The 14,811-nt window shown below is 37.7% G+C and overlaps 1 protein-coding gene across 1 annotated transcript; it reads left to right on the top strand.

Moving 5' to 3' along the window:
- The first annotated feature begins 9,248 nt into the window (after nucleotides 1-9,248).
- Nucleotides 9,249-10,931, top strand: LOC18429246 (VQ motif-containing protein). The gene is made up of 2 exons (XM_020664569.2): nucleotides 9,249-10,541; nucleotides 10,736-10,931. The coding sequence occupies exon 1, from the start codon at nucleotides 9,637-9,639 to the stop codon at nucleotides 10,507-10,509; it is 873 nt and encodes a 290-aa protein (XP_020520228.1). The 5' UTR covers nucleotides 9,249-9,636; the 3' UTR covers nucleotides 10,510-10,541; nucleotides 10,736-10,931.
- Nucleotides 10,932-14,811: the final 3,880 nt, after the last annotated feature.

The following is a 14,811-nucleotide window of genomic DNA, read 5'->3' as shown; positions in this document are numbered from 1 at the left end:
AAGTAAGAGTATGAGAGAGAGAAAATGGGAGAGAAGGCTTGTTGGGGGTAGAAGAGAACAATTTATGGGCTGAGTGAAAAAGATGGTGGGTTATGATTGAGATGAAGAGAGCTTTTGATTGAAGACATAGGGTAGCTGATGAATCATTGGGTGGAGAAATCTTAGTCATATGCCGATGGAAATGGAGATAGGGAGAGATTTTTCTTGAAGTTCTAATGGGGCTACTATTGATGCTCCTAAGGTGCAGATTGGAAGTTTTAGTGAATTTGATAGGAAGGCATGACAGATCTTGGTAGGTTCATTTTGTCCCCCGCTAGATGATACTTTTGGCCAGAGTGATTGGGCAAAACAGGGGTGGGGGCTGTCATATTTGCCAAATATTAAGATGTTAAGCAAGGTAGGGCTGCTTTTATATTACTTTCTGACCAAGATGTTGATCGTGCATGGAAGGAGAGATTTTACAGAGTTCGTAGTTCGTTAATGACTCTGTTAGAATGGAGCCCATCGATGCAATCGTATTTTGTGAAGAGGGATCTTATCTGGGTTCAATTGTGGGGTGTTCCTCTTCATGTCTAGAGTGAGTCCGTGTTTAAAGATATTGTTATTTCGTTTGGAGAATATTGTAATGTTGACCGTAAGCTCCTAGGTGGTCCCAATGCTTCTTTTGTCAGAGTTAAAATCAATCGTTTATTGGGAGTTCCTTGTCTGAGACAAATAAGATTACAAGTGAGCAATGATTTGTTTTTGGTCGATGTGAATTTGGAGGGTACATGCACGCCGGTGAATAATCCTCACAAAGTTTACTAGGCGTTTTCACCTTATGAGATATAGCGTCCTAAGAAGGAATGGATTGAAGTGCGGAGGGGAGCGGCGAAATAGGCTCTAGCGAAAGTTGACCGGGAATTTTTGAATTGGGATGGAGGATTTTCCTGGCCAGTGAGGTTTCATCGAAAAAATTTAAATTGGGTCAGGAAGAATTTTGAGAGTTTCCAGGTTCTGAAATGGCATACTATTACAAAACATTTAAAAATCTGAAAAATGTGGATTCCCGTGGGATGCTTCCTGGATTCCTTTGGATTGCCTTCATTTCCGGCAGGGACGACATCTGTTAATTCTTTTAAGCATGGTAACAATGTGACTGCGGTGGAACTTGCGGGAACACATGCTCCATCCACAAAACAATTTGCGCCGGTTAAGGCGGCGCGACGTGACACCGTGACAGAAGGTATTCGGGAAGATCTTGTGAATATGGTTTTTGGAAATTTTCATTGGTAAAGTGGATGTGCAGGGTCCAAAGAAACGGTAACTCCTTTTTCGGTGCCGAAGAAACTACTCTTTGCTGTCTCCAAACAATTGGTTGGTGTCTTATTGTGTGCGCTCCTCATGGCTGGACGATAAAAGTTTCTCACTTGCCGTAGAACTACAAAGAATAGGACTAACTCAGGCGAGAGGTCGCGTTTTGATCCTCTGTCGGTAGATAATATGGCGGTGATTCCATTATCTGACTATGACGAGGAAGCATGGGAGTTTGCAATGAAGTCTTATGTATCTGATATGGGTGAGGAGGCTTATGAGGTTAACCAGATCCACGAAGTGGCAGAATCTTTGGATCCACTGTCAACAATGGTGCTAGCTGAGAGGGTCATACCCATTGCTTCTCTTCTTGAAGAAAAGGGTGGAGATGAGGTCGATGAAGAAGTGGAGGATGCTCAGTATAGGGCCATAATTGAAGATACGGGATTGGACTATAATGTCCATATTGTTGTGATTCTTCAAGCTATCAAGGATATGAAGAATGTAGAGAAGCGAGCAGCTCAGTCGTAGGGCAAGATTGTCATTGAGAATGTTGAGACTGACAAGGAGGCAGAGACTGAGTTGCGGTGCCTTTGCCTATGACAACTGATGCGGCGATGCAGCCGAATGCCATGGAAAAGGCTCAGGCTCAGGATTTCGACAAATCCCCTTGTACTGTACCTCAGAGCAAGGGGAAGAAGACGGTGATGCCCAAAACAAAGGAGAAGAGGTTGGCTGCTCCTTCTAGATTCTCGAGTAGGCTGAGGTCTAGAGGCGCTAATCTGGTGATCAGGGAGCTAGTTTTGAACGCGGATGCTCCGTTTTCAGTGAGCTTGGATGAATGCTCCAACGATGATGATGGAGTTGACATGATGGATGCTATTTTTTATGGGTCTGATGCTGAAGGTCCAAGTTCTTCTTCCAACCTTTTCTAATGTTTATTTTAAACTAGAATGTTAGAGGTTAGGTGATGTAAGTAGGAAGAATGATATTTATTTTTGGTTAAAAAGTGTAAACCAGATGTCATAATTTTGCAAGAGATCAAACTTCCCAGCCCTTATGTATTGGGGGCTCGGGAAGTTTGGGGTTCTGGTGCTGTATGTTTTGAGGGCATTAATTCTGTTGGGGCTTCGGGTGGGCTATAGGTGTTGTGGAATCCTCAGATTCTGCAAGGTTTTGAGATTTTAAAAGGGGATAGATGGTTAGCTATTTTATTGAATAGTCCCGAGCCCAACTTTTTGTGGGGTATTTTGAATGTGTATGGTCCAAACAATGTAGCTCTCAAAGCTGGCTTTTTTAATGATTTAGAGGGGGTTTTATTTGGTTTGAATGTTCCCTTTTGTGTGGGAGGAGATTTCAATTTAATTCGATGGCCTGAGGAATCTTCCTTAGAGGGTCGGATTAACTATTCCATGAGATTGTTTAATGCTTTTATCTAGAACCATTGTTTGGTGGATTTGCCTTTGTTAGGTGTTTATTTTACTTGGACTAATAATTGCCCTAGGAATCTTATTATGAATACAATTGATAGATTCCTAGTCTCAAATGATTTTTTTGAGTGGTTTTCGTTAGCTTATGTGAAAGCCTTGCCTAGGCTGTCTTCGGACCTTTATCCTGTTCTACTTTGTTCTAATTCTCCTCTATGAGGGCTCAAGCCTTTTAGACTTGAGATTGGATGGTTGGATGAAGCGGGTGTGATGGACCTTATTAGGAGGATTTGGGAAAATGCAATTACCTTTGGGTCCTTAGACTTTCAGTTACACAAAAAATTGTTTCATGTTAAGCATAAGCTGATAGAGTGGAAGAAAGAAAATAAGTATCAATTGAGAGCTAAGATTGACAATCTCTTGGAGGATATTTAGGGGATTAACCAAACCATGCAAAGTGGAGGGGTGTATTCTGAGATACTTGCTAGTGAGAGAATTGAAAAAATTAATACTTTAAATGAACTTCGACGTTTTGAGGAAATTTATTGGAGACAAAGGTATTTGGTCAATTGGCTTAAGGAGGGTGATCTGAACACTAAGTTTTTTCACTGTATAACCTATGCACAAAGGAGGCAGAATAATATCTCAGGGCTTACTATCCAAGGGATAATGCAGGATAATGTGGATGGACAGTTTGGCGATTATTGAACATTTTCGTAAGGCATTCACGACAGAAGTTTGTGTTACCCCTTGCATGAATCGCATCCCCTTTAAACCTCTTCCAAAGGATGATGTGGCTCAGTTAGAAATTGAGGTATCTATGGACGAGCTAAAAGCGACAGTTTTTTCTTTAGCAGGGGATAAGGCTCCAGGACCTGATGGTTTCCCTATGTGTTTCTTCCAGAGATTTTGGTCTATGCTTTCGATGGAACTACCAGCTATGGTGCGAAGTTTTTAGAGAGGGGTGAATTATATAGAGGGGTTAACTCTACTTTCATTGCACTCATTCCTAAAAAAACAGTTATAAAGGATCTCTCAGATATTATACCTATTTCATTATTGACCAGCTTGTACAAAATTGTTGCTAAGGTGCTGGCAATGCATTTGAAAAAAGTACTAAGTAATGTCATTTCAGAACCCCAAACTACTTTTATTCAAAATAGGCTCATAACTGACAGTGTCTTAATTGCTCGAGAGTGCATCCATTCCAGAATTGAAAGTAAGGAACCGGGGGTACTTATAAAGTAGGATATGGAAAAGGCATATGTCAAAGTGGAATGGAGCATTTTGCTTGAAATTTTAAACTGCATGGGTTTTAGTGATAAATGGCGTAACTGTATTTATGGGTGCATCTCCTCGGCTCATTTCTCTGTTCTTATTGATGGGTGTCCCAAATATTTTTTTAATTCCTCCAGGGGGCTCCGTCAGGGTGACCCATTATCGTCTTTTTTATTCACCACATATGCGGAGTGTTTCAGCTTGACAATATCTAATGTGGTCAATAGGGGCAATTTTGTGGGATTTCAGGTGGGGCAGAACGGTGCTATTATTTCTCACCTACAGTATGTAGATGACACTCTGAACTTTACGGAGGCCAAGAAGGAGTATATTGAATATATTGGCAGATTTATGAGGTGTTGTAAGGTGACGTTGGGGTTAAAAGTAAATATTGCAAAAACTTCTTTGGTGGGTGTTAATTGCAGTGGAGGCCTGGCTGAGGAACTGTCTATGACTCTTGGATGCAAAGTGGAAAAATTCCCCATTATGTATTTGGGGCTTCCTATTTATGATTCTAGATTTCCTATTTTTGTATGGGACAGAGTAATTCAACGTGCTCAAACAAAATTGGATTTATGGAAGCCTAATTATCTATCGCTTGGGGGACGTGTGACTTTGGTTAAGTCGTGCTTCATAAACTTACCCATTTATCAGATGTCTCATTTGAAAATGCCAGCAAGTGTAATTAAGAAAACTGAGAAGATGATGCATAGTTATCTATGGGGGTCTTTTGAGGAGAATAGGAAATATCATTTGTTAAGATAGGATAGAGTGTGTACCCCTAAATGCGAAGGAGGTATTGGTATTCAAAGAGTGGCTTTGATGAATGAGGCCTTATTGATAAAGTGGTGGTGGCGTATTTTATTGTTCAAATATCAGCTTTGGTGTAAGGTTCGTATTATAAAATACGACATTTATAGGTTTGGAGTTTGGATTGAAGGAGGTAGAAGAAGTACATCAAGGTATGTCTTTTGGAAATATATATTTTTGTTCAAAGCCTATCTACATAGAGATATCAGGTGGTTTATGGGGAATGATACTCTAGTTCTGTTTTGGCATCATAAGTAGCTAGGTGATAGCCCTTTGAAGATTTCATTCCCTAATCAATTTGCTAAGGCCTTTTTCCCGAATGTTTTGATGTGTGAAACCTATCAAGTTGTTGGAGAGCAGGTGGCGTGGGATATCCAGTTTCCTTATCATCGTGCTAATGACTATTTTGTGGTGCAGGTCTCGAGCTTGTTATCACAGTTACAGGAGATGGTGTTGTCTAATAACATTGGTGATGAGGTGATTTGGGAGCACAGTAAGGACGATATTTTTTCGATAAAGCTATGTATTCCCTCTTATTCCACGATCGCCACAGGTGGTCTTTGCTCCAAATTTTCCAAATTTGAAAGTGACCCATTTCTCATAAAGTTCAATGTTTTATTTAGTTGACAAGACAAAATAAAGTCTTTACTATTGATGATCTCATTAAAAGAGGAAAGGTTTTGCCAATGTGTGCTTGATGCGTAAAGAGGATGGAGAGTCGATTTCGTACTTGCTTCTTCATTGCCGCAATGCAACAAATATATGGAATTTTTTCTTTGGTACGCTAGGTCACTGTGGCGCTACCTCATAGTGTTTTGGGTATCATCTCCCAATTAGTATTTCTGGCTTTACCTAAATTGGGGGCAATGATTTGGCAAATTGTAAGAGGAGTTGTGTGCTGGGAATTATGAAAGGAACAGAATAGACGTACTTTTGAAGGAATTGCCCTTTCCTATGTAAGTCTCATCCAGCGTATTATCTATATGATATGGAGCTGGCTGTCGGTCACTAATGATGGGAGAGGATTTAGTGAGATCGATTTGTGGCTTAGTCTAGCTAATTTGGTGTTCTCTAAGAGTGTTATGACAAGACCGGTTGGTAGATGGATACTCCCATGCACAATGTTGTTTAAAACTAAACTTAGATGGTAGCTCTCTCAGTAATCCGGGTAGTGTTGGTATTGGAAGTGTGGAACGAGATTGGACTGGATCAATTATTCTTGCTTATGCCGGACCTATTGGAATTGCCACATCTAACATGGTTGAGTTCAAAGCCTTGCTCAAATGATTATTTTTTATTAAAGCCATAAATCCGGGTCGCTGTTTAATGGTCGAAGGTGATTGCCAAAATATGATTAGGTGGTGTCACCAAGATCAAAGAGTCATCTAGCTGATGCAATCGTTCTGGGTACAAGTGGTTAATTTGGAAGGGGATTTATCTTTATCATTCCATCATGTCTTTAGATAATCGAACGGTGTTGCTGATGGTCTGGCTAAAAGAGGTGTTTCTATGGATTCTATTTCTATTTTGAATGATGTAATGAGTGCGTAATGTAACTGTATTCTAATTTGGCAATAAAATTTGATAATATTTGTCAAAAAAAAAAAAAAAAAAGTATTAGGATTTTTTTTTATCATCCTTGGGTAGTTGGTTATGGTGATGACTTTTTGCTAGGAATATTAAAAGGATATGTTAAAATACATCTAAAATGTTATTATTTAATAATTCATATATGTATTATAATTTAATTTCAAAATATCATCAAAATACACATGACTTTTGAGTATAATGTTTTTTTTTTAAAAAAGATAAAATATGAAATGCTTAGAAAATGAGATATATTTGGGTAAAGTTCACTCAAAACTTAATCCACGTGGATATTAGTTTCGTTCACTTGTTCACCATAACACATCCAGGGCTCTCTTCTCTTATTTTGCTTCTCAATATTTTGGTCCCTTAGATATATGTAAAGGTGTAATGTTGATGCGACTTTATAAGGAGATAGAAAATGCGCCTTATTCACCATACACCATAAAAGAAATCTCTATGCACCAGACAGTTTATTATGTGCTCTTGTGGGAGCATATTTATTGCACATTTTGGAATAGATTTATTGGCTTGTGGCCAGGGACACAATATGACGTCTTGAGTTCTATTTCTACCATAGGTAGATGACTATGTCCCTTTTAAGCTGCCTTAAAAAACCGTCTTAAGTAAAGTTTTATATAAGAGCAATTTATAATCCCACCGAGTAATTTTTTTTTAAGAATATCATTAATTGGGAAAAGGTTTCAACATTATATTATATAAGCAATACACCTCTAATTTTTGTCAGAGATATAGCTCCAGTGTTGGAAACCTTACAATCACTCCAAAATTATTGTTCATCAATAATTATGAAAATTAAATTCCAATAATGGTGCAAATTAAGTAGATCCATAAATACTTGAAAATATCACAAATTGTACTATTTTTTAGGGCTTGAAATGCTTTTTTTCTTTATATCCATACATCTCGAGGTCAAGATGATTAATTATAGGATTTATCAACTTCATAACACGATTTCTTGCTGGATTTTTGAGGTGCATCTTACTTTAAAGTATAAGGTTGCAACCTTATATAACCTTTTGGAAACTTATACAAAAAGGCCATTTACGTTTGGCACACGGAGGTCAAAATCGAGTTTTGTGCATGATATTTCAAAATCGGGTGGTTGTAAGAATGTCATTGACTAGACTCAAATATATAAAAAATATATTATCGAACTATGACACATCCCAAGTTATACAACTTACCATCTAATGACAATTAGTAATTGTGACCTCCTTATAGTAAAGATAAATGGTCTCATAGCGTACAATTCTTAAACTTTTTTCTCATTAGATTCTAAAGAGTGAAACTTTTTCTCTCAATATTGTTAGAATTCGAAGGTAAATTTATTTCTAGTAGTCTTTTTAGCTCAAATTCTAGGGTTGATATAACCTCATTTAGTGACCAATTTCAAAAAAGCGAAAAAATGCCTGCGCACCGTATGTGTGCGCTTGAAGGAATGGTTGTCTTAAGATCGGGTGTAGATAAGCAGACCTTTTTTTTTGTTGGTTATGTCGAGTATTTTAAAACTCTAAATCAAATATTATTTTATTCATTTAGTAATATAAATGCTTTAAAATCCCGTGATTTTCTACATGGAATATATGGATCATCAATTTAGATGGGAATTAGTTCGAACTGAACCGATTCTGACATAGTACGGGTCCTCGCTTGGTTCCCCCCAAAAGCCCATTATACATTTTTTTTGAGGGTGTGGTTTGTATAGAGCCTAGCTTTTAAATAATCAAATTAGAGCCTACCTTCAAATAGTGTCGAGAAATATGGTTTTAGTACTGGAATCTTTGTGACACTCGCCTTTAAATATATTTTCATCTTTATTTATAGAATTTTAAAGTTTAAAAATAGTGTAGATTGATAGATTTATCAAAACTTGAAAATCTAAAAAATTGATGGTTAAAAAATGCGTTACAAAATATACAATTTTTAAAACTTGAAATCCATTTTTTTTCTCATGTCCATGCATTTCGATGTTGAGATGATCAATTTGAGGATATTGGAGCATCAAAACAACATCTTCTAATGAAATTTTCGATGTAGCTCTTATTTAGAGCCTCGGTTCTATATAAACTTTTCCCTTTTTTTAAAAAATATTTATTATTTAGATCCACTAATTTTTATTTTGTTTAAATTATTTTTTAGATCGCCAATTTGGAATGATTTGAATCATTGATCTAGCGATCTAACAAGGGTACGTAGGTGAACTATCCGCCCTACCAATCCGGGTTTTGAAATAATAAGTAAAGTTTTTAAGTGAATAGAGAATCTCCTAAATAGCTAGCTCTTTGGCCTAAATGCCCTAGGTATTTTTTTTTTATTTTTATTTTTTATGATATATAGACTTCACTCTCTCCTAGGATAGATAAACCTTGTCCACAAGGGTCACTCGAATGTGTAATGCTAGCTCATCTATCTACTTCAAAACAAAAACAAAAAGAATACATTATATCAACTAGAAGGCCTGCTGGGTTGCACATCATAGACATCAGCCACAGTATTCATAACTGCAACGGTGGCGATCAACTCAACTATGCCTACACGGTTAATCTGGACCATACACGTCACAGAAATGGTTTTGTGTGTATTATTATGCGACACCCGCTTAATAAAGAGCTTCACATCGATTAAATTTGGTTTTGTGGGTGCCGTGTACATTTAGCTGACTAAACGAGCTTCACTTAGGCAGCCTCTGCTTTTCGTTGACTGGGTTTCCAATCTCTCTCTCCCTCTCTAAAATTTTCTCTCTAATGTCCTCGTTCCCACGAAAAATGCACGTTTAGGGTTTCATTGCATTCATTCCTAGAGAGAAGAAATCTCCGGAAAGAGGTCTAGGTTTTCTTTGCACTCGTTGCTTTTGAAGTCTCACACTGTTTCTAGTCAATACTACAAGGGAAGTTTTCACACCATTACCTAAAAAGCGAGAGAGAACCTGTGAGTTGGATAGAAGGCTGGGTACGGGAAAGAGGACGGCAAGCTGTCTGTTATTCTACGTGCTAATCATCTGGTTTTTGAGGAAAAACTGGGGTATATTTCAGCGGACATGGCCATTTTTGCTGGATTAATGGAAGATTCAAGCTTTCTATCAGTTTTTTCCAGTCAAAACCAGCTTCGTTCCTGACTTTCTTGAGACCCAACAAACTCTCCTGCAAAAAATTGGTATGATTTATGATTTTCTCTCTACTTTACTGGAAAAAGTACTCTGTATTCAGTCTCTCAGTTAATGGAGAATTTGAACTCTTCTAGAGATGGAATCAATCGAAACAATAGACCTAGCGATAGCTTTCTAGGGATTAACAAACAATCCCACAAAATTGGCAAAGGGGTAACACGAAAAAGCCCCATTCATCCTTCAGGCTTTGCAAATTCGAAGCAGCAGCCACCTCAACCCCCGGTCTATAACATTAGCAAGAACGATTTCAGAAACCTAGTCCAACAGCTAACAGGTTCACCTTCTCAAGAAACCCAAGCTCCTGTTCCAATTCAACCTCCAAAACCACCAAGTGTGAGATTGCAAAGGATCAGACCACCTCCATTGAGGCCTCCAATTCACAATCCACAAACCCTAAATCAAAATCACCCCGTTTTCAACAACCCAAATCCAGGATTCCCTGGAAAACCCCTAAACTCGCCATTATTGGCCACCCCATCATTTTCACCATTGCTTCCATTAACACCAGGTGATGCTGTATGGGTCAATAACTTTGCAGAATCCCCTGTCTCTGCTTATATGCGATACCTCATGAACCCTAATTCTGAGCCAGGGGCAAGGCCAAGTGGGTCCATACAAGAATCGTCGGGGTTGCTCCCGACCCCACAAGTGGGGCCCTCACCTAGGTCCCTACCAAGCCCGGGTTTCGTTTTGCCTTCACCCACTTCACAATTTTTCTTGCCTTCACCACTGCCCTTGCCTTCACCCTTTGCTTTGCCATCCCCTAATTCAAGTTTTGCAAATAATGGGGACCCTCGATTCTCTTTTTCAAGCACACCTCAATCAGGGATTCTTGGGCCGGGGCCTGCATCACCGGGGTTCTTGTTACCGCCATCGCCATCTTCGTGGTTTCCTATTCCAAGTCCTAGGTGGAGAAATTTGTAATCTTCTCATGGCTTGGAGGTTTCCTATGGCAAGTAAGATGTGGAGAAATTTGTGATCTTCTTGTAAAATCTCTGTTACTCAGATACCACAAAATCTTGAGTTTTATTTTTCTTCTTTTATTGGGGAAATGGAGCTTTTTGCATTTGTTCCTCTGTTTTTTTTCTCTCTTAATTCTGCAGTTGTGTAGCTTTTTAAGAATTGTTTATTGAGAGGGAGCCTGTGTCAGATAGGTTCCTGTGTCATGGTGCAGAAGAGAGGTTGCAGCTGAGGCATTGTATTCTCTTCCTCAAAGGTGTATAATGTAATCTGTAGCTTTACCTGCTTTTTTCCTTGGTAAATGTTTCCTTCTCTCTAACGTTTTCTTTTTTTTGTTCTAATGTATTATGGACTTGGAAACGATTAATGTTATCTTATTGAAGTTCCATCTATGTTCAAAATGCTTGTGATAAATGAAAAGATTTTACATTTGGTAAGATTAGGAGACTCTTATTGGTTTGGGTAGGTTGTATTTTCTGATCTTCTGAAGGAAATGCAAATAATCAGATTGTTAACAATTTGGTTCCACTGTGCTTTTGAGTTCATTCCATACACTTTTTAATGTGATTCTTAGTACTTATAAATTCCATAATATCGTTGTTGCATACATTTCATTTCTCTTGTATAGTGCTTGCACTTGTGTTACAAATTTTATTTGCTCAATCCAAACATACCATATAATCCCTTAACAAGGAAACGACATATCTGATCAGTTGTGCTATATTTTTACACTTGTACTCCAATTTTCACCTAATTTTGATATGGAAATTGATGAGTTGTGCACATTAGGCTCTTAATAGCTTCATTGGACCTTCGTAGGTCATATCTGCATGACCAATTTGTCTTTGTCATATGAAGTAGCCTAATTTGACAGCCTTCCTTTAAGTTGTTAGTTTCATTATTTTGATTGATTATGACAGCTGTAGAGACCTAAGAGTGCCCCATAAACTCCATGCTTCTTGGTTAGTGTGTTAGTGGTTTTGAAACTAAGAATGATTAAGAAAAAATCCGATGATTGTTTAGATTGCATAAGGAATTGCACGTAGAGTGTATTAGAAAGAAACTGATAAATCTCATTTTCGAATGAAACCTCATGATTGTGAGTGTCCAAATAAGAGCTTCTTGTGAGGATGATATTTGGGGGCTAACACTAGTTTTATGGTTTCTTAGTTAATAACCTTTTCAACCCTTGTTTTCTGTTTCAATGATTAAGAAAAAATCCGATGATTCTTTAGATTGCGTAAGAAATTGCACATAGAGTGTATTAGAAAGACACTGATATCATGGAATGTGAATGTCCAAATAAGAGCTTTTTGTGAGGATGATATTTGGGGGCTGCCATTAGTTTTGTGGTTTCTTAGTTAATAACCTTTTCATCTCTTGTTTTCTGTTTGAATGATTGAGAAAAAATCCAATGATTCTTTAGATTGCATAAGGAATTGCACATAGAGTGTATTAGAAAGACACTGGTAAATCTCATTTTTGAGTGAAACCTCATGGATTGTGAATGTCCAAATAAGAGCTTCTTGTGAGGATGATATTTGGGGGCTGCTATTAGTTTTGTGGTTTCTTGGTTAATAACCTTTTCATCCCTTGTTTTCTGTTTGACAACCTTTTTCACCCTTGGATAAATAATAGGAGGAATGACACTTTGTTGGCAGGAGAAGGAACCTGCATGAACGATGGTGGGCTATGTTGTTTAGGAGAGGGAGTGCGTTATGGTGTGCAAGGGAGAGTTTGAGGTCCTGTGTGAGAACAAGGTTGGGAGAAGTTGCTGGGAGAATAGGTGTCGTCCTCATGGAGGTATAAGGGATATTTGTTGCTTCAACATATGGAGTCCTTGGGTGATGGTGAATGATCCATGTAGTTGAGGGTTGGGGCTACCACATAAATCCCCTATAGTGTAGCCAAAAAAAAAAAGAGGATCCATGTAGGGTCAGAAGTGAAAGGAGAAGTTTTGTGAGGAGTGAACTATCACAGTGAGTTTGTTTGGGTGGTGAAGATTGTGGTTAAACCCTACAATGAGGCCTCTTTGACTCACAAAGTGTAACAGAGTAAGATCTATAGCACATTGGATCCTGTGACTTCAGTTGCTATTATTGATGGAAAGGAAAAGCATGATATGGGTAGCACTAATTTTATATGGTTTTGTAGCAAATCAAACATTTTTCATTTCTTATTTTCTTTAGTCTATTTGAATTCTTTAGTTCCATTCATTGTCATCATCAAAGCCTTTTCCCAACTAATTGGGGTCGGCTACACGAATCCTGGTATGCCATTATGCTCTATTAAGGGCCATACCCTCAGTGAGGCCATAAGTTTCTCTATTTTTTCTCACTACTTTCAACCCTGTCCATTTGGGCCTACCCTTACCCTCTTTGAGCCTTCCACTTGAACTAACTCACACCTCCTAACTGGTGATGTATTGGGTCTGCGCCACACATGGCCAACCCACCTAAGTCTGCTTTCTCTCATCTTATCGCCTATTGGTGTCACATATAAATTCTCTCGAATATATTCATTTCGAATTCTATCTCTTATTGTCTTTCCACTCATCCACAATGGAATTCTTTAGTTCCATTATGGATGCTAATTGTGCCCAATGGCAACCTCATGAGTGGGAGGAAATTTGGAGGGAGCGTCTGCTTGTGGTGAAGAGTCTCTGGTATGCGGGGGAATTCATTGCTAAATTGTTTATAAATGATCTTAAGAAGAAAATGTAATTGTGAAGGAGCCAATAGAGAACAGCCTGTTAATTAGTGGGCCTTTGGCCTAACCATGTATCTCATCTCTCTCCTTCAATAGAAAACAACCTGATAATTAGTGGGCCTTTGGCCTAACCATGTATCTCATCTGTCTGCTGTATTTTTTGGTCTTGGCCCCCCATCTCGTGGGCTTATAAGCTTTGTATATTTACTGCATTGCGGACAGTTTAGTAATATAATATCAACCTTTCTTCAAGAAATAAATAAAAGCTAGGCCATTGAGAATAGCATATCTATGTATCAGGGACTGAACTGGTTGTAAAAATAGAGAAGTGATTGCTCTGATTGACCATTATATAAATTAGGCCACTCAATTAAAAATCTAAGTTTATAAAGTATAGTGAAAGAAACAGTTAAAAAAATCAAAACATAAATAGAGGAACACAGAAGAAATGTATTACTGATTAAAACAAAAAAGATCAGGTGTGTTCTTAAAAGTTTTTGAGCCTGGATTGAGTTATTTCTTTTTCATAACTCTTCTTGTCTCGTTCCATTTTAGAATTGAAACATTTCCATTTTGGAATTTCTTTTATATATTGATTCCTTCATTGCATTTTTCTCTTTAGAAAAAGTTATCATTCCACATATTTGAGTTCTCCTTGATTGAATGTGCGGAGGGGTCTTCTAGTCGCCCAGTTTTTTCGTTTTAGATGGTCCTAGTTATCAATGTTTTGGATTTTTTTTTTTTTTCAGAAAATTTTAGCCTCTTCAATTGTTCCTTTCATCTTCTCCAATTTTTAGGACCCTGTTTTTATTATTTTCTATTTTCTCTCCCACATGTGCCACGTGTTTTTTGGGCATGTATCTAGGTTTGTTAAGCTTGTCCTACGTCCCTCTTTGTTATTATTAAATGTCTTTGTGATGAATTTCTTCCTTGGAGAGATCCATCATTTCTTCTTTGTTCCAAAATTCACTTATGTGATTTCTGTTTTGTGCTTTCACTTTTTATTGTGGATATCAAATTTGTGTCTTATTTGTTATTTTGGTGGACTTTGAATTCATTGCAGTGCTTGACCACACAGTGTCTTGTTGTCATATGAATAAACATTTACTTTGCTGGTTTTGAACATTTTAGTGTTAATTTTGATTTTTGAATAATGTGTTTCACTCTATGATATAGACCACACTATGGTTAGGAGATCACCCCCCCCCATTTCGCTTGTATTTGTCGATGTTCTCATTGAATTCATGATGATTCTCTCTCTTGGAATCCATATCTTGACCAATTAGAACTGTGGAAAAATCAAGTTTCCTTCTATCAATGTCTGCGAGATTTATTTCAAATAGTTGTTTGCTTAATTATTTGCCAATTTGAAGGCAAATCGATATGAATGATTTTGGATTTAAGAGAGTTTTGAGCGTTCAACTCAGAATATCAAAAGGTGTTTATCGAATTGGCTGTATTTTGGGATTATTCTCGCCTGAATTGGATTGCATCTTGGTTCTTATACCAAGTTGGGAGCATTCAATATTTCGATAAGTATAGAACTCTAGTAAAGCT

This window comes from Amborella trichopoda, chromosome 3 (genome assembly GCF_054954075.1).
Source record: "Amborella trichopoda isolate Santa Cruz 75 chromosome 3, AtrichopodaSantaCruz75HAP2 v2.0, whole genome shotgun sequence".
Classification (NCBI taxonomy): domain Eukaryota; kingdom Viridiplantae; phylum Streptophyta; class Magnoliopsida; order Amborellales; family Amborellaceae; genus Amborella; species Amborella trichopoda.
The sequence above is the reverse complement of the archived record's forward strand: the minus strand, read 5'-3'. Positions and strand labels throughout refer to the sequence as shown.